At 39.8% G+C, this 20,843-nt stretch overlaps 1 protein-coding gene across 1 annotated transcript in view; it reads right to left on the bottom strand.

Moving 5' to 3' along the window:
• Positions 1–1,306: 1,306 nt before the first annotated feature.
• The window catches only part of LOC101857627 (transcription factor Sp9), an 82,978-nt gene continuing 63,441 nt past the window's right edge, over positions 1,307–20,843 (bottom strand). The window contains exons 2-5 of the mRNA XM_005093517.3: positions 14,298–15,237; positions 8,241–8,397; positions 5,774–5,857; positions 1,307–1,779 (exon numbers count right to left, since the gene is read on the bottom strand). Coding sequence (XP_005093574.1) covers positions 1,671–1,779; positions 5,774–5,857; positions 8,241–8,397; positions 14,298–15,237 — 1,290 coding nt within the window. The 3' untranslated portion in view covers positions 1,307–1,670. The remainder of the gene's footprint in view (positions 1,780–5,773; positions 5,858–8,240; positions 8,398–14,297; positions 15,238–20,843) is intronic.

Genomic DNA, 20,843 nt, shown 5'->3' with positions numbered 1-20,843 from the left:
CACTACCACACACACACACACACACACACACGCGCGCAGAACACACATGCATAATAATATTATGTTAAAAAGCGAATTGGTGTGTCTGAGTATCAGAAATATAGCAGGAATCATTCTCTTTTAAAAGATTAGTGGTTGATACCAAAATGTCCCCTGTGTTTCCATAATACGTGATAACTATGGCTATTACAGGAGAACATCAGAGCCGAGCACTTTCGGGAAATAAATGTAAAACTATCAAAACCGCGCATTATACGAGCCACGCACATTTTGACGATATCAAATATCTCCGACAATATAAAAAATCGTTCATAACAAGATAGTTCACTCCTCTCTTTGAGCTAACTAAAAAAGTGTCCTCAAAATTCGGTGGCGCCCTCTTCGAAAAAGTGCGGACTTTGCGTTCAGAGTTACCCTACTTGTATGAAAAACAATAACAGTGAAACTAACAATCTGTGCTATTCCTATTTTTCTAGAGAAACGAAAGAGAGCTTCAAAACCAAGACCGCGGCGCCATCTGAACCAATTCCGCTGCTGACACTTTTTCGGGTGAGTGAACTATCTTGTTGTGTACGATCTTTGTCCGAGCCACGCACTTTTTTACGATATTGACACAATTAGATTCCCGATAACCTTAACCAAAACCATCCACCAATCTAAGTCCCCTCTGCGTTTAACTGGGCTTGGCACTCTCATGTTTGTTTGCTGTTCTACAGATGGTCATTTCTGGCACACTCACTGTACTCTGAAGGCACAAAGCAAAAAAAAATAAAAATGTATATTTCCATAAATGATTTTTTAATACAAGACACAAAAATGTCGCAGATTTGAAAACCAGTTTTATTTTCATAAGGCACGAACACACCTTACTCGTGTCGTCAATTGACTAAACTGGAAAGTATTTTTCGTGACACTGAATTTTAGGGAAATAACAAGTAGTAATTTGGTCCAGGGAATCTTTTACCATCGGGTTGAATCGGCAATCTAATCGTATCAATGACGTCAAAAGGCGCGTGGCTTTCATATTTTCTTTTCTTTTTTCGAAAGTGCACGACTCTGATAGTTTCTCAAGTTTACCCAATGTTTCTTAGAAACGGCGTAAAAGTCATGAAATTATCTAATAATAATAATAACAACATATCCAGTAGCATTTATATTTTCAGCTCACCAAACACACACACACACACACACACACACACACACACACACACACACACACACACATGCACACACACACATACATACACATACACACATACAGACACGCACACACATATATACACACACACACACACACACTCTCTCTCTCTCTCTCTCTCTCTCACACACACACACACACACATACACACACACATACACACAGACGTGCACACACATGCTACCGCAGGATGGGATCAAACGTAAGGCTAAGAAACATAATATTATTATGTGTATCTACGAACTGGTTGGTAACTCTTTATGGTGAACATTCTGTTAGACTTTTCAAAGTTAGCCTTTGCAGAATAGTCTGAACTCAAAGAACCAGACCAGCTGTAATGAATTTATGATAGACTCTTCTTCATTTAGAGTCTTTTGAGAACAGGTCTTTGTGCAAAGATCTAGACAGCCCGGGTGGGTGTTTTTGTCTTTCTGTGAGAAGGGGGCTTGGCTTTCCCGGCTTATTGCACTTGTCACGTTTCTTGTTTTCGGTCGTCCTCTGAATCTCTTTCCTCGCCGTCTTTTTTCTCAGCCTGTGCATGCGTCTTCACGTGCTTGCTAAGGTGATCACTACGCATAAATCTGTGGGCAGAAACAAGTCCAAAAATGATAAATGTGATCAGTAGAATTTTGTCAATTTTTGTTTGAGTAAAAAGAACATCGACTCAGTAACGGCCATTTAGTGAAGGGAAAAAAATAAAACAGACACACAGAAACATCGGAAGGAAAGTATAGAAAAAAAGACCTTCCAGTGACGCCCTCCAACCTCCCGCAGAGCAATTGAAAAATAGAACCTTAATAAATGTCCAGCACTCCGATCTGATCGACACATATTAGGTCATATTTGGTCGCTTTTAAGCACAAATGGGCTATCCTGCAAAATGCTGTTTTGAGTAAATTGAAGGTAAAGTTTTTGCCCCTTGTTCAGTTTCTTTAAAAGACTAGGAGAGTTTTCTCTATAACCAAACAAATATAATCACCCATGAAATCAAACTTCTCCTATAGGTAGGGCAAAGCCCACTTTTGGTGTAGGTCAAGATGTCTGGAAACCCCCGAAATCTGGGATAGCCCGCTTGTCCTTATTTAGGAACCAGGCTGCTTCGCTTAGCCGGTAGGGCATACTCTGGTTGACAGTTGACAGGGATTCAGAATTCTTTCAAAAGGACGGAGATGTTTGACAAAATGTTTTCCACGGATAGGAATTATATGCCATGTTTTTATTGTATCTATGCCGGTAAAAGAGAAATTCGGTGGAGAGCAAACCGCGTTATGTCAATACGGTTTTACGGCGCTCGCAACTGCGAAAGGTCATATGAGCACCAAGAGGTAGATGTCAACAGAGAAATCCAAACGGGGAATCAGGAAGTAGAGGAAAATAACGATAGTAAGGATGAGGAAAGAAAAAGCAGTAGTCCTCCCTACGTTGTTTCGGCACAGTATGAGCATGACATTAAAAAATCAGCCAATTTCCAATTCTACTGTGCATAAGAACATGTTAGTATTCCCCCTTTGGGAATGGCCTAGAGACACTTCAGTCCGTAGCACTGCCCTGGGGGGGGGGGGGGTAAACAGCGTTAAGAAAGAAAGAGAGAGAGAGAGAGAGAAAGAGAGAGAGAGAGAGAGAGAGAGAGAGAGAAAGAGAGAGAGAGAGGGAGGGGGGAGGGAGAGAGAGAGAGGGGGGGGGAGGAGAGAGAGGGAAGGAGAGAGAGGGAGGTAGAGACAAACAGACAGACACACACACAGACAGACAGACAGACAGACAGAAAGACAGACAGACAGAGGAGTTCCAGACAGACGAATACATGGACAGCACCCGATAGATTAACATTTAGAGATAGTTTACTCACCAAATGCCTTTATCGTTAACTCAAATTTAAAGGTGCTATGTAATGACATTCATTGTTATCCTTATCCCCTGAAGCAAAGTGCCCTCTTGTCGATATCACAGCTTTATCCGTCAAAAGGTAGCTTCGCGGATCGCTTTTGCGGAATGAAGAATAATAGTTGCCTTAGCTTATGAGATTCAGTGAAAGCATTAGACCCGGGATAAATTTGTGGAGAACAATCAGCAATAAATTCTCAAAACTTCTTGTAAAAATCTGACGCCCACTGTCAGAAGTATTATTATACGAAAAAAAAGAAAAGATTCTTTTATAAGAAAGGGTTACCAATTAGCGGTGAAGTGCTATTCAGTAATCGAACACAAACGTAGAGGTAATGCGTTCCAAAAAAGGGCTGGTATGATAAGAAATAAAGAAAATAAAATTGCTCTTGGTATGCAGAACTTTCATTAAACGCTCCTATAATAATTGTAAACCCTTCTATTGTTCCCTTTCCGATATGTTCAAATGTGGACAGTGAGTTGACACGACAGCGGTCCTCCTTCGACTAAGAAAGACTGACGCCACACTCGTCTGAATTCGCAGAATATAAAACAAAAACTTACTCAGATTTTTTCTCTCCAAAATTGGGACCAGGGTGGACATCTAGGATTTTTTTTCTTAACCCTATCCGTACTCCCTGGGGTCATTTGGTACCCTGGGGTTGTATTCTCGACATTATAGAATACTTCTAGTACAAAGATCTCTTTGGAACTTTCAGTATTTCTCAAAACAACATTTTGACAGATTGCTAGGCAAAGCGTACGGATCGGATTAACAAGTAAATTTCCTCTTTGGAAGTGGTGGGACAGAGTTCCCCACGTCGTGTGGATACGATAGTAAAACACGACGTACGGAAAACGCCCCCGTCGACACCATTTTGGAGACGGGCTTCCGACCCTGCGTGCCTCTCATGGCCAACCCGGGCTGTGAGGGATACCACAGCATTCAAGCAGAGGAAATACCGAGAATCTCATTAATAAATATTATTTCTTCCCATTCGGGAGTCGAACTCAGATCTCCAGCGTGGGACGGTTAAGAGCCTAGCTGCTATACCGTAGACGCCAGTAACTATCTTAAAGAGATTTAATTATTTCTTTAGAGAAAAAAGTTGTGGGAGACTAGTATTGATGCCAGTGTTGATGCAGTAATAATGACAATAACAGTAATATTAACAACAATAATAATAGTAATAGTAACAAATAATAATAATAACCAAAAAAACCCCAACAATAATAGTGATATTAATAATAATAATAATAATAATAATAATAACGCCAACACTAATAATAACAATATTAATAACAAGACTAATAAAAATGTTAATAATAATGACAATAATAATAATAATAAACTATTTTATTATTATTATTATTATTATAAAAAATGATATAAAAAAATAATAAAAATAAAACAACAGCAATAATAATAATAATAATAATAATAATAATAATAATAATAATAATAATAATAATGATGATGATGATGATGATGATGATGATGATGATGATGATGATGATGATGATGATGATGATGATAATAATATAGCAAAAAAATGATGATGATGATGATGGTGATGATGATGATAATAATAATATAGCAAAAAAATGATGATGATAATAATAATTTTGATAATGAAAATGATAATAATAACAATAATTGCATTTATATAGCCCATATTCATGCTCACACATCCCAACAGGTCCGACAAGCATATTAGGCAGGTACCAGAGTGGCTCTGTAGGTCTGACCTGTAGCTCGTCTGGCGCACGCCGTGCGCGTGTCAGCACAGCCGCACTGTGGGTTGGCGCCTGTGTCTCAGCGAGCACGAGGCACACTCGCTGCGTCTCAGCACAGCTGCACTGTGTGTGTTGACGTGTGTAGGTGTGCAACTGACGGGTCTGCTTTGCTATATTTAGATATTGTGTAATCCAAGACCAATTCTACCAAGACGGGACAACTCTTCTTTACGTCATGTGCCAAGTGCAGCCCCCCCCCCCCCCACACACACACAAACACACTTGCAGCCGCGCGAGGCGATAGTTTACATTGGTAATGCAAGGCTAGATCTAGATTTAGATCTAGAATCTAGCCTAGAGAAGCACACCTAGATCTAGGCCTAGGCCTAGGCCTATGACAACAGTCGAAACTAGGTCAACCTCTCGATTCGAAGTTTCAAAGTATGATAAAGTGCATTTCTGGGTGATTTTGTGGCCAAGTGTTGATGCTAGCATCAATATTTAAAAGCAAAGCACCTAATAATACATACTTCTTGTTGATTTTGATGATCTGTGAAGAGTTTCAGTCGAAAATAAACACGAAGCGAGGCGATGCATGTCCGCCATTTTTACAACACTGACGCATCGCGCAGCTCAGCTGACAAAAAAACAGACGACACAGCGACGCTGCTTAAGCAAACGATAATGTATACATTCATTTGCACGGTGCGAGCCAGGCGAGCTACAGGTCAGACCTACAGAGCCACTCTAGGACCGGCCTTTTACTACTCCACTTAGCATTCTACGAACGAGCAGTGTGTTATACGGGGAGCCCACTACGGATTGGATCGGTCCGCCGCCGGTCGCCTCAAATACAAACGTGTTTGTTTTCAGTTTCAGGCGACCGAGTCGGGCGATCGGCCCGATCCAGCCGTAGTGGGCACCCCGTATTAGAATACAGTACAAAGATTCACTCACCGTTTGTTACACTTTGGACAAGCGAAACGTTTTTCCCCTGTGTGTGTCCTCAAATGTCGCTGTAACTCGTCCGACCTCGTGAACCTGGCCAGAAAAAGTAAAGGAACACAAATAAGAGCTGATGAAGGTGTCCTGTGTGACTGACAGAGACAGGCAGGGTTTTTAGATCTCTTTGCTCTTTTTTGTTTTTGTAAAGTGTTTTACGGCGCTCGCAACTGCATAGGTCATATGAGCGCGCGGGACACACCTAATATTTTCAGTTGGTAGGAAATTTTGAATTTTGCCCGGGTGGCGGCCGAAGCCTACTCTTATCGATTTTAGACCACCAAGGGGTCTTTAACGTGCGCAACTTGCACACGGGCCCTCCGAGATTTTTCGCCCTTGTCCGAGAAGGCTACGTGTAGATCTTTCCTACCAGAAGATCAGGGGTGTTGCAGAAAGACAGCAGTAAGGAGGAGCCAAGGAGTAGCAGTAGAAAGGCTGCAGAAAGAGTCAGGAGCCCAGAGGAGGGGGCAAAGGAGGTGAGGGGGTGGGGGCAGAAAGTGGAAATGAAAGCAGACAACAGAACATTGCTAGAGAGCAGGAAAATGAGGTGAAAGGAGACAATTTTAGAGAAGAAAATTTTTCGGTCGCTACCCGGATTCGAACCCGGGACCTTTGAATGAGAGGCCAACACCTTAACCTCTAGGCCACAAGAGACCCCTCTCTTTGCTCTGTGGTTTGTTACGTAGTATTATCAATTTGCCAGCACGTTGGGCTCAGTTTTTTATAAATGGAAGAGCATGCCCGCCCCCTTTTTTCGAATACCTTAAAATTTATTTAATTTAGTTTCTACACACACGCACACACACACACAGACACACACATATACACACAAACACACACAAACACACACATTCACACACACACACACACACACACACACACACACACACACACACACACATAACATACACAAACATTATATTAATATTATATTAGATAGATAGATAGATAGATAGATAGATAGATAGATAGATAGATAGATAGATAGATAGATAGATAGATAGATAGATAGATAGATAGATAGATAGATAGATAGATAGATAGATAGATAGATAGATTATATATAATATGTGCTAAAACAAAAGATACAGGGGCGCTGTAGTTGTGGTCTGTCGGTATTAGGCTGGACACCCGCGGCTGGTTTGAATGCAAACTGTGCGTTTTTAACTTTGATAATTTCATGCATTTGTATGTGTCCCTACACCGTTAAGTAAGACTTTTTGGAGAAAAAAAAACGTCAAATCGAAGGTACCATCTCTAGCAAAACATTGAAGTAGTAATAGTTTCGAACCTGTATCATTCCTTCTGATTCCAATCACTCTGCTATAATCAGCTTTCATTGCCTTTCAGTAAAGAGCCAGGTTCAAGATTTTGCAGGGAGCATATAATTAAACATATCAACATGTTACCATTGCTCACAATTTGAAAGCAAATGTTGTGCTTGGTGTGGTGTGATAAGGGTTTAATACTACTATTAATTTTTGTTAGGTTCATTTAAAGACAAGTTTTTTTTTCCGATTTCATCGACCATCTTCTCTGATAACCCCAAACGAAGTTGGTGTTGGTGGAGAGTCTTGACAACTCCCACACACAGGTTCAAACATCCATCTTCCGGGGGTTTATTTTCACTTTTACCAAAAAAATCTACTTTTTTTAAAAGGGGTGTTTCAGCGTTTTGAAAGGTGACTGTCAACCGATGTACGAGGTCTGTCTCAGAATAAAATTTCCCTCTTCCATGAAACCAAAACACAGTCTACATTTTGCTACCCAAGAATTACAAAGTTCTATTTGACATTTTTGGCTGTTTTGAGTTATTAAGACCATGAGGTCAGAAAACAAAATTAATGTTCTATTTGCGCTATCAAAATTTAACAGTTAGATTAATTGGAGCCGTTATCAAGATATTTAAAGAACTGCATTCGAAAAAGCTTGATGTTTTGTAAAAATCCAAAATCTTTCACGTCAAATTTCTCAAAACTAGGTACTAAGCATAACTTTGTAATTCTGAGGTAGGGATTTGGGAACATCTATTTTCCTTTTCGTAATAAAAAAAGAACTGGCTTTGTTCATGTTGAAACACCCTCTACAAAATCGTCTTCCCCATTACCTCAAAATAAACCCACTTTTCTTCTCTTAGAAGACACAATTGGGTAATGCTTTTGACGAGCGTTATAAGACTATAAGTTCTGACTTCTGAATTTAACGTCCGTCTCCGATAGGGCAAAACAGAAGGGTTGGAGAGTTGCAAATTAGAAGTTCAAAACGCTCCGATAAGGTATCAAATGACTGCCTTGTGCTATATAGATCAGCAGGCCAGGATGCCAATTAAGCTGATGAAAAGTACTCATACTCGTCTTTTTTTTTTTCAAAGCAAAAAAAAAAAAAAAAGAAAAAAGAAAACAGTTCTCAGAAGTGAATTCACCTCTTTGCACAAAAGAGCCAGTTACAGACAAAGGGTCGCTCGCCTGTGTGCCATCTCAGGTGAGCCTTGAGATGTGATGTTTTGTTGTACACTTTTCCACAGCCAGGAATGTGACAGGAATGGATGTTCCGCTTCCGGAGATGTTCACCAGCTGGTCCTGGGGAGGGAAACAAACAAAACGTTATACTGGTTACAGTGGGTGGTTGGCAGGTGCTCTGGTGTGGTTTGCTTCTTCTTTCCTATGAAACGTTTATTGTCCTTATCTCCCCTTCTTTTTTATGTTTGTTACCCCCTTGTAACACCTTAAATCTTCTGGCGCTCACATGTCCTTATGCGAGCACCGTAAAACCTCTACTAAAACTAAACCAATACTGGTAACATTTCTGTCTGAAGACAGGGGGTGGAGTTGTTTTCATTTTTTGAGTACAATATTGTTTATCCATAAGTATGCATACTGACGAGGGAGACGGAAAGGGAGAGAGGGAGTGGGAGAGAAAGAGATATACAGAGACAAACAGACAGACAGACAGACAGACAGACAGACAGACAGACAGACAGACAGACAGACAGACAGACAGACAGACAGACAGACAGGGGGGGGCGTGCAAGAGAGCGAGCAACTGTTCAATTGTTCTAAGCTCAGAAGTAGATTTTTCAGATGAATTATTCTTGACAATTGTACCTACACCCATCTTTTCATATACATATATACACTCACACAGGCATATACTTTCTTGCACATGCATATCTATTTCTTTGGATACTGGACTTGAACATCTAAGTTATAAGCTGTGACATCATTACGAAAATGAGACTAGAGGTGAAACATATACATTTTCTCAAAGAAACGGCTGGCTAAAAAGAGCGACCATCCTTATATATTATGCTTATATACAAAGCGATTAATATTATATTATGAGTAGTGACAATTATTGAGAAATAATCATCATCATCATCATTATCATCTCAGTAAAACATTAATATAAACTTATAAACAAGATAATAATGATAATGATAATAATGATACTGTTGATGATAATGATATAGTTAATAATGATGATGGTAAAGAAAATGATAGTATTATTATTATTATTATTTTTATTATTATTATTATTATTATTATTATTATTATTATTATTATTATTATTATTATTATTATTATTATTATCATCATTATTATTAATTATCTTCTTCTTCTTCTTCTTCTTCTTCTTCTTCTTCTTCTTCTTCTTCTTCTTCTTCTTCTTCTTCTTCTTCTTCTTCTTCTTCTTCTTCTTCTTCTTCTTCTTCTTCTTCTTCTTCTTCTATTATTATTATTATTATTATTATTATTATTATTATTATTATTATTATTATTATTATTATAATTATTAATATTATCATTATCATTATTATTAGTATTATCAGTATTATCAGTATTATCATTATTAATTAATTTATTTATTCATTTATTTATTGGAGGGAGAATTATTGTTATTTTAATTTATTTTTTAAAAATATTATCACTATTATTATTCCTCTTCAGTAGGTTTAAGGAATGCCATCTCCCAGACTACTTGGCTTTGATGTGACACAATGTATTGCCCACACAGCACATGCACAGTGCCCAGCGACGTGGCGAGAGCGAAGTGTGCAACGAGGCTAACAGACCGCCGCAGCAGATTGTGAATGACATCCACCTGTTTCTTTGGGCCAACACGGGATCATTTAATGTTGTAATAATTACGGCAAAGAATCATAGATATCGTTGGAATCATCACGTAAGACTGCTGTAAGGATTAGGGAAGGAATTAATGTCACCATGAGCGCTATGGTGAGTTAATTCATGTCTCCCTTTGATCGACACATTTGAGGGAATCAACAGTTGGGGCTAATTAACATAAGGTGCTGGTTATAGTTATGGCCACTTTCTATGAGTACGGGTATCTCTTAATCTAAGACATATCCGTAAGTGGAAGTCTTAATTATAAGTGATTTCAGGTGGCTTTATTGGGCTGTCTACGCGCTATGGGATATAATGCCTTTTAATGCAGCTTACCTTCCTAATGATCTTCGAAGTCCCATATTCCCAAAAGTGCAGAGGTCATGCTCTACTGAAAATGTTTTTAATACGTGAAGCAGGAAAAATGCACCTTTTGCAAGGTTAAAGTTTCTATACGCTTGAACAGCGAATATATTAATAGGATACGTAATATATAGTTTTAAAATGTTAGCTCCAGGTAACCTCTAGCAGTTTGAAGATTAATAACTTGCTTAGTGAAGGTATTAGTGAACCCGCAAATGTGATTTTCCGTAATATCCCTTGAAGATTAGCTGACGAAATGTGTCCTCTTGGCTGAACGCTACCTCAGAGTTACAAAGTATATCTGCTCAGTACTCATTTTTGAGAAATTTGACGTCAATATTTTAAAAGTTTCACATCATGTCGAGCTTTTTTAAAGGCACTGCTTTAAATATCTTGATAACAGACCCGAATATTCTTTCTGTTTTGATAGAGCAAATAAAGCATACATTGATTTCCGACCTTATGGTATAAGTAACTCAAAAGGTTAAAAAATAAATGTCAAATTGAACTTTGTTATTCTGAGGTAGCTTCGTAATGTCACGTTGGCAGCACATGCCAATTTGGTGTATATTTGAGGCAGCGTGGTGGAATCAGGCTCTCGTCAATTTTTGGGCATGTAGAGTTGTTGGTATCATCTAAAACTTGTTTCACTTGTCTTTATTTGGATGAAAAAAAAATCCATTTATCTTGAATACAAGTCGAGATATTTGCGAATGAAGGAGGTGGGGTTCACCTATTTTCAGAGGTAAACTTAGTGAGAAAATGGCCGCCAAAGATTAGTTATATCCTTTGCTTAAGAGTCCGTGGTAACTAAAAATTTCCATTTTTTGTACCTTTAATCAACGTTTTTTAAGAAAAATCCACACATAAATGAGTTCTTTAATGGCTATGAAAGGTGTTGAGCCAAAAAACAAAAATTTGAAAAAAATTTACAAACCTGCGGAAAAATGGAAATTTCTTCACTTAGATTATTTTGACGAGAGCCTGCTTCCACCACGCTGCCCCACATATTTGATGGCTACGTTTTCTATGACAAGTAATTTCGACCCAAGCTCTGCTTCTATTCAGATTGATCTGTACCAAAAAAAACCGGACTTATCATGCTTATTTTCGTTTTACCCAAGACCTAGAACCACAAATGTTCTCTATATGGGCGACTTGGTTGCTATTACTTGATCAAGAAGGGGTTTCCGTTGAAGTGAAGCAATTTTCTTTTTGATTTCTTACTAAAACGAAAGAACCCTCCACCCTCACACCCTCACAATCCAGGTACATCTCCAACCTAATGTTTACAATGTAAGAATCCTTTTTAAAAAGTTGAAGTCTTTAACTACGATTATGTGAGACTACTTTTTTTTTGGGGGGGGGGGGGGGCGAGGCCTATTTGTGAAAACCTATAATTATTAATTTATGTATTTGTGCATGTGTTTATGTATTCATGAATGTATGTATTTATAATAAGTAGTTAATGCATGTATGTAGGTATGTATGTACAACGTACGTATGTTTGCCATTGTAAACCAAATTGCCCTCTTGGGATCAATAAAAGAGCGATTTATTTATTAATTATTTATTTGTTTAGAACTAACCCCTCTCCCTATGGCAACAGCCGCAGAGCTCTCGGTGTTTGCCCTACTCCTCATTTTTGCCTTACATTTTCTTTTGCCTTGAAAGAAAGGCGGCGTGGAATGCATTCCACCACTGACATAATATGTCGGTTTTAATTTGCAGCATATAACTGGTTGCAAATATTATTTGCAATCAGTTATATGCTGCAAATTAAAACCACACACTCATACGCTGAATGCATTTTAGGAAAGCAATGTAACTTACGTTTTAGGGTTTTAGTATCGTACTGTACCTTGAAGTATGTTTAATAGAAAGAAACCCCCAAAAATGCGTAGGGGAGAAGGGGGAGGGGGGAGGGGATGAGGTGAAAAAGGATGTCAGCATTCCTGTGTGTATGATACCAGCACACTCAAGTCTGATCATTTCACCTAAATTCAAATGATTTACCCATGGGCTTAATTTATAAATAAGAATCTTCTAAAAAAGGGATTTTAGTAATATATTAATTATTTCCCAGAACTTGGCTATCAATTCGGATGCTTATTAAGTTGTTAAATAATAATTATTGTTACTTCATTTAGCCGGCTGTATTCGTATACTTCCTAATAGTTTACCTTTCCTTCCATCTCCAGGCAGCTCAAGCATTATCAGGGTCATAAATATTCGGTTTAAGTTTATACGATAATCCAAAGTAAGTCCCAAAGGCGAAACAGCCTACTAAAACCAGCACGCTATTTGAAACATCTGATTTGAAACACGCCGAGCGTTAGAGAAGTAAAAAGCTTAAAATGAAAATGCACAGCCCCTACCCCCACCCCTTTCTTTCTCTCTCTTTCTCTCTCTTTTTCTCTCTCTCTCTCTCTCTCTCTCTCCCTCTCTCTCTCTCTCTCTCTCTCTCTCTCTCTCTCTCTCTCTCTCTCTCTCTCTCTCTGTGTGTGTGTGTGTGTGTGTATGTGTGTGTTTGTCTTTTTTCTGAATATATAGGTTTCGTAGACATACAGAGAGACATAATAGATAGATAGATAGATAGATAGATAGATAGATAGATAGATAGATAGATAGATAGATAGATAGATAGATAGATAGATAGATAGATAGATAGATAGATAGATAGAGAGATAGATAGAGAGAGAGAGAGAGAGGGGGAAGAGAGAGAGAGAGAGAGAGAGAGAGAGAGAGAGAGAGAGAGAGAGAGGGAGAGGGAGAGAGAGAGAGGTTTGGGTTCAGGGTGGGAGAAGACGGTATCACACGATGAAGCCAGCCGAGGGATCCTGTAATGCGTATAAGAATTAAAGGAATTAGAGATTGGTGTTCGAGATTGGGTTTACAAGGTATAAGATTACCTCTGGCAAGCAAGATCACGGCGTATGTTTTTCTCTTTTCAAAAGACCCGAGTCGAAGCAATTAAATACACCAGCAAAAGCGTTACAAAGTGAAATGTATACATTTCCCCAACACCCATATTTATACCTGTAGAGGCTGGAGTGGGGTGAATTTGAAAGGATGTGGAGACGGTATGTGTAGTTTAACCATTTTAATCTACTTTTCGTCTGTTTTTCGATGTCACCTAAGAAGGAACATCGGAAGCATGAAGGCTAAAATAAGACTCGCATTCTTGCTTCATTGTTACGGCTAATAATAGATCTAGTGGGCTATGGACTAAAATTTCTTCTATAGTTGCTGAAAAATATCACTTTGAAATTAAAGGAAATTTATCATTTCAATTTAAAAAACGAGTCATTAAACAACACGAGAGAAGGTATTGTTTATAGACATTGAAATAATAAAGCTTATTGCTGAATGCCCTGGCTCAAATCTCCAAAGAGACGTTCTTAAACTAGCGTTATTTTGCAATTGCTAGTATCTTAACCCACTTGGCTCAATTCTGCAGGAGATAACTTTAAATTGTGAAGTCCTTCCTTTTAGATAAACCTTTAAGGTATTGAAATTGACGTTAAAACCAAACAGTTATAATTTTCGGAGCCCTTGGTGCTTCTCGTGGGCAGACCTTGGTAAGACGGTGTTTTCTAGAAACGGAGACAAAACGATATTCAAACCCAACTCAGATTCTAAACCTGAACAACTCGGATTCGAACCTCGAACTTACGTTTGCCAAAATGGAAGATTTAACAATATATGCAGCAATAATGTCGATGAAGACCACACCGGTGCAAATTATAATAAAAATGAACCCCTAAAATTACGGCAACGGCAATGACACAGAAAGCGTAAACAATAATGTCAAGTGAACTTTTACAGCAATCGCAAGGATTTCCCTGCGTGACTTCCTTATGGATTTCCTTAATTACTTTATAATATCCCCTCCCGCCCTCCAAAAAAAAATATTTTGTAACAGCTACATGCAGTAAAAATTCCCCGAAAACGGTAGATCAGTACTAACTATCTTATTCTGCTATGCTCACCTAGCCGGTCTATCTCGTGGCAGTTAGGACAGTCACACGTCGCCCGTCCCGTATACCTCCTCGAGTTTCTCGGGGCCGTCAGACCCGGCAAAGTGGGGCGGGAGAGGAAAGGGGGAACTGGACTGTTGTTTAATCCCAGGTCCGTACCCTGTGGAGGCTGCAACATAGACTTGTACGTGTCCTGCAGCAAATGCTGCTGCGAAGAAAGCAAGGCAGGGTTGGAAGCCAGAGAGTGGCCAATGTGGTAGTCCGTAGCCGGGCTAGGGTATGACGCGGTAATCTGGCCGTGGAGAGCCGAGGAGTCTGAGAGCCAGTTAGCTCCGGCGGAGTGCATGTTGGCTGCTGGGTGGACGTCCCACCACGGGGTAGTGCTCGCGTTGACCGAGTGTGGGACGTCGTTGGGTTTGAGTCCGTGTGTGGCTCCGGGGTGTGTGGTGGGGATGTTGGAGAAGGGCCACGCCGACTCGTACGCCCCGGGCATTGAGGGAACTCGTGGGTACACAGATCCGAACCCCGACTGTCCGATGCTGTTTTCTCCATGCATTTTTTGTAGTAGCGTAGATTGTGAGAGTTCTGAGCTTTGGTGAGAGGCGGCGTGATGGTGGTGGTGGTGGTGGCTGTGGTGAGCACTCCCCGCGGAGCTAGAATAGAACAGCTCGTTCGGGTACGAGGAGGGAGGGTTGGACGATACCACAGTTGATCTGGGGTAGGACAGATTGCTGGACATGGATAGCGGCGCTGTGTTCAGACTACCCATTCGCTGTGAGGCAATATGATGGTGGAAAGGCCCGGGAGAGTGTCCAGTAGTAGTGTGCTTTTTCCAGGGGATAAACGATTTTCCCACTGTGGCTTCAGCAAGGGGTGGGGGAGACTTTGAGGTTATCTTGCTACATTGAGCGGCCAGCATAGCCAAGGGAGTACCGCCAAACGCCTGATGCTCCTGAAACAGTACAGGGAAAGAAAGCAGTTACAGATAATGAAAAAAAATGTCACTTGGCACTTTTTAAACGAATCACAAGGCAGGGGTAGACCCAGAGCAACTTTTTGCAATAATCTGTACCAAAGAGTGACTGTGGAAAAATTAGGGTAACATAGTTTTCTAAAGTATACATATTTTTTAATGTAGGTGTTCTTTCGTCTCTTTCGACTCAATCTAGATCACTTAGGAAGAAGGCTTCCGACCCTTCCTGTCAGAGTCAATCCTGGCAAAGACAGATACAACATCCCAAAAGAAAGATCGAGATAATCAATACAACATTTTTTTCCACTCCGGAATTGAGCTTGGGTTTCCTGCATGCGACAGTGAAATGACTAACTGCTACACCACAGACGCCGCTGGGTATTTTGGAGAGCACCAAAAGAAAGACATGAAAGGCGAGCAATGCTCGACGATACCTGTTTCAGACCTGACACTTTAGGATGATTATCAAGAATTCAGTAAACAGAAAATGAACACAACCGATAGTATTCACTTACCATGACTTCAGTCGCCTGTGTACCACTCTTACAATAAAGCTTGTGACCCCTGATTATAGTGGGTGGTTGAGGGGTGCTCTGGTGTGGTTTGCGCCTTCTTTCCTATCAAACATCTATCGTCCTAACCTCTCCTCCTTCTTTTTTGTGTATGTTATTCTCTTGTAACACCTCTATTCTTCGGCACTTATATGACCTTATTGTGTTGCAAGTGCTGTAAAACTCTTACTAAAACTAAAACTAAACCCCTGATTATAGATATCTAAGTCCACGACTCTTAAATTTAGTTAACCACAAACAAACTTGACAGTACATGTATTTTGTGTTAGAATACTTATATCACAGCACAGGCTTTTCTACAAACTCCAAAATATTTAAAAGAATCACGAAAACATACAGAAAACCTCTGCGCTGGGTGCGAGATGTAGAGTACACGCTGCCTTCTGGTGACAGTAACAGCCTTAGTTTTCTTAACTATTCTCCTTGAGTTGAAGAATATTTCTGCAACGTGTCAATTGTAGGAACCCCCCCCCCCCTTTTTCCCCTTCCAAAAAAAAAATTAAAAATGAAATTTAGAAAATTAAAAATCATTTCAACTACTCTATACACCACATACTTTTTCCGTTTATTTTCGGTTCTTGTAACTGGGTCGCCATCCAAGCCTCTGGGTATTCCTAATACTATAGTATGTGTCACGACACGGTGGAATCAAGCCGCTCGTCAATTTTTTGGGCATGCGGAGTTATTTGTATCATTTTAAACTTGTTCATTCGCTTTGCTTTTGCTGAAATAAGATAATACTCTTATATAGCTTGCACAGATCTGTGATGGAAGGAGGTACAATGTATATGGTCACCTGGTGTTAGATGTAAAATTAGGGAGAAAATGGACGTCCAAGTTTGGTGACTTGAAAAGCTTGAGTCCTTGAAAACTGCAAATTTATACTTTTTGTGACCAAAAATGTTCAGTCAAAATCCACATTCCACTTGAGAAATGTGCTTTTAAATGGACATAAGGGGTGTTGAACCCCCCCCCCCCCAAAAAGAGATAAAAATTGTCCCATCGTGCGGGAAAATGACGGTTTCTTGAATTTCCTTATTTTGACGAGCACCTGATTTCACCATGACGCCACTCAATATAAGAGTAAGCGTGCTAAAGTGTAGGTGAGAGCATCCATCTAAGACATGCGCTTGAGGGGAACGCATGCACCTTCAGCGTCAGAGACGAGCTGGTTCAATACCAAACTTCTAAATTACGAAAAACTTTAAAACAATTTACAAATCAAAAGCTACAAGCAATTTCCTTAAAATTGAGTTTAAAAACGCCTGGTTTTAAGGTGAAACTATAGGAGAATCAATTGAAAATGTTAAGTAAGAAGAATCTGCTGCTCACGATTTCCTCAGGTATCCCAATCTGATTCGCACTTTATTTGGAGCGGACGGCATTCTGCAATTGCAGATTAAAGAAAATGCTCAAATTTATTTCACTTTTTTAAAATATAAAACTATACCCCTTCTTCAGCTCCTTGCCTCGACAGAATTCAGTTTTGCTTCTCGTGTATTTTCCCCTTTTTCATAAGTGTGTGTATTCCTGACTGTTGCTTTCTCATCCATCCCCCCTCCCCGCCTTTCACCATCTCTCTTTCTCTTTCTCTCTTTTCCTCTCCCTCCCTTACTCTCTCTCTCTCTCTCTCTCTCTCTCTCTCTCTCTCTCTCTCTCTCTCTCTCTCTTCATTTTATTTCACCCTTTTTCTCTCCTCTTTCTTCTCCTTCTTCTTCTCGCCTTCCCCTTTCTCTCTCCTTCCTTTTCAATATCTATCTTCCTTTCGCTCACACACACACTCCCTCTCTCTCTTTCCCCCTCTCTCTCTCTCACTCTTTCTCTCCCTCCCTCTCTCTCTCTCTCTTTCTCTCTCCCTCTCCTTTCCTTACTGTCTCCATCACTCACTCTCACTCACTCACTCACTCACTCACTCACTCACTCACTCACTCACTCACTCACTCACGCACTCACTCATTCACTCACTCACTCACTCTCTCTCTCTCACTCACTCACAGGGCTGTAGAACATTTAAGTGATTCAAATTTACGTTCTTCTTTTCTATCGCGTATAATGTACTGTCCTTATGTCAAAAAGAGAGGGGTTCAAAGTCATGATTTTTTAAAAGATGCTTCTTGAATTTATTTTTCAAATTTAGTAAAAGATTTCTAAAAGACAATTTATTGAAAAGAAACACAGGGAAGGGAAAGTAGAAAATTATTACAAGGAGAAACACTTTTAAAAGACTGCTGTGAGTAAGATGACTCCCGCAATTATAATTCTTTTGCCGTCAGCATTTGGTTCGATTGTTCGTGAGTCTCTCAGCCTAAAATATTTTATTTTAATCAACAAGCAACGGAATAAAACGTGGCAGGACTACCCCCACCCCACCCCACCCCCTCCCTAAAAAAAGGGGGGGGGGGAGAAAAAAAATACCCCTACGAAAACGGCATTTCCCCCAGGTCTCCACGTTGTCGGTTTGATTTTTAATAGCAAAAGTATTTACTCGTGCAAAATTGCATCGGCCATTAACTTTAAGCAATAGGTTAATCCATTTCAGGGAGCAATTTTCACTGGCACTCTCGGGTTTCGCAAAAACAACTGTGTGAAAATGTGATTGATTTTGTGTACTGCAAGTTAGACGATCCATTTCAGGATTATTTTTAGAAGGGAGAGAGAGCTGGAGAGGGAGATTGGGGCATTTCTGTTCTTTTTCTTTAGGAATTGCCTCTTTTCATCTCCAGATGCTTTTGAAATAATTTTTCTTTTAAATTTCATTTTTTTCCTTTTGGGGGGGGGGGGGGGCAGGGTGAAAATGATGGGGTGACGGATTTGAAAAGAGAGGAAAAGAAAAAAAAAGGGGTGGGGGATGATGGGACTCACGAAATAGCTTGTTTCTGGAAATGCTTAAATTTAGATGGTAAGCAACACATCATCAGTTGTTTAACGTCACAATATGTTGGTCATCAAAAAGAAATGGGAAAATACGGACCACTTTCACTCTCTCTTCGACTTCGTTTACTGCGTACCCGTGTTTGGGCTCATGGGGCAATTGGCTGTAAGATCTTGGGTTTTTGTTTTGTTTTTTGTTGTTGTTTTTTTAATACAGGTTTTACGGCGCTCGCAACCTCATAAGATCATATGAGCATCAAGGGGTGGATGTCAAAAGACAAGTCCTTAGAGGGAATTAGACTTACTCTGCTCACCTCTCTAGCTTCAACAGCACAAAGTATGCTTCGACTATCAAAGCGGGTCACAAGAGTGTGACAAACATACAAAAGAAGTAGAGGTAAAAATGACGATAGTAAGGTTTAGGAAAGAAACAGAAGTTCCCTGTTGCAGTTCAGGCCCAATTATGAGCATGGCATTGATGAATCAGCTCATTCACAATTACAATTCTACTGTGCAAAAGAACATGGTTAATGCCCCCCCTCCAACCCATCTCCTTTAGGAATGGCCTAAAGACACTTCAGCAAGTAGCACCGCCCGGGGGGTGGGGGGTGTAAGATCTTCTTCTCACAGTGCAGTGTTATCAATTTAATAATAATAATAGATAGCATTTGTATAGCGCATATCCCCGCTCAACAGCAGGCTCTATGCGCTTTACACTATATTATTACCCCAGCAGACCATAGAACACTCCGAAACATTCTCAGCTTCCGGGAAGCATACAGTGCAAGCAGCTGCTTAAGCGCTCAAACACTAACAAACTGACAAGATCTTTCGTTGTCTATAGCCGGGTACCCATTCCCACGTGGGTGAAGTGAGGAAAATTCGTGTAAAGTGCATTTCCCAAGGACACAACGTCGGGCCCCTTACGTGATTCGAACCCATGACCTTACGGTTGCGAGTTCCGAGAGCCTAATTTTAACGCACATAATTTTATCTTTATCTAGATAGAACCAAAAACTAGTTTTTGATAGAACCGAGAATCCTTCTTGTCTGACCTTTTCGAAGATACGTAGTCTTAATTATTTGTACTGACTAGAGTGGCTTACATTTTAGATTTTAGGTAGGAATTGATTTTGAATTTTAGAAGGACGACTGCCCCAGGCGCCGTTTTTTTTTTTTGTTAGTTGGTTTTTTTACATTTCTTTTGTTTGTTTGTTTGTTTGTTTGTTTGTTTGTTTGTTTGTTTGTTTGTTTGTTTGTCTGTTTGTTTGTTTGTTTGTTTGTTTGTTTGTTTGTTTGTTTGCTATTTTGCTTTGAATCTCAAAACCTCCACATACAATCTCTGAAATTGAAATTAAATGTCTCACCCTGAAAGACTAGGAGTTTGACCCTACCTATCATAGGTTGGATCAAGGGATGTAGAAAACGTGAGAAAAATAACCCAACGATGGTGAGGGTTGAAACTGGACCTCAGGATTCACAGGCGATTACCACACCGGACAAGTTACTGAACACTCTCTTGTTTTTTGCTTCGTACTAAAAGATAGAAGCTATCATCATCATCATCATCATCATTATCATCATCATCATCATCATCATCATCATCATCATCATCATCATCATCATCATCATCATCATCATTTAGATGATGACCTTAGAGCATGCATCAGAATACCATGAAGTTACAATCAGAATATGCCTACAGGGTATGTATCAAACAGTTCATTTATATTACGCATGTGACTGTGAGCCTGTTTGTGAGTGCAAGCATATTGTATGTATGTGCATGTTTGTGTGTGTGTGTTTGTGTGTGTGTGTGTGTGTGTGTGTGTGTGTATGTGTGTGTGTTTGTGTGTGCATGTGAGTGCGTGGTGAAATACCAAACCAATGAGCCAGGATCTGGACAATAAAGATATATTTTGTGTTATCTTATCTTATTTGAAACTGCAACGGAACACCAGCAGGTAGGAGAATGGCGAGTAATAGCGACTCAACAAAGGTAGCACAGATTGTGTGCTCACATTCTCCGTGAACACACCTACACTAAGACAGCACGCACATAAACAATTACGTGCATGCACACGCAAGCACACACACAGGCACAAACACACACACACACACACACACACACACACACACACA

This window comes from Aplysia californica, unplaced genomic scaffold (genome assembly GCF_000002075.1).
Source record: "Aplysia californica isolate F4 #8 unplaced genomic scaffold, AplCal3.0 scaffold00065, whole genome shotgun sequence".
Lineage (NCBI taxonomy): Eukaryota > Metazoa > Mollusca > Gastropoda > Aplysiida > Aplysiidae > Aplysia > Aplysia californica.
Note: the sequence above shows the minus strand (reverse complement) of the source record. Positions and strands in the feature narration are given on the sequence as shown.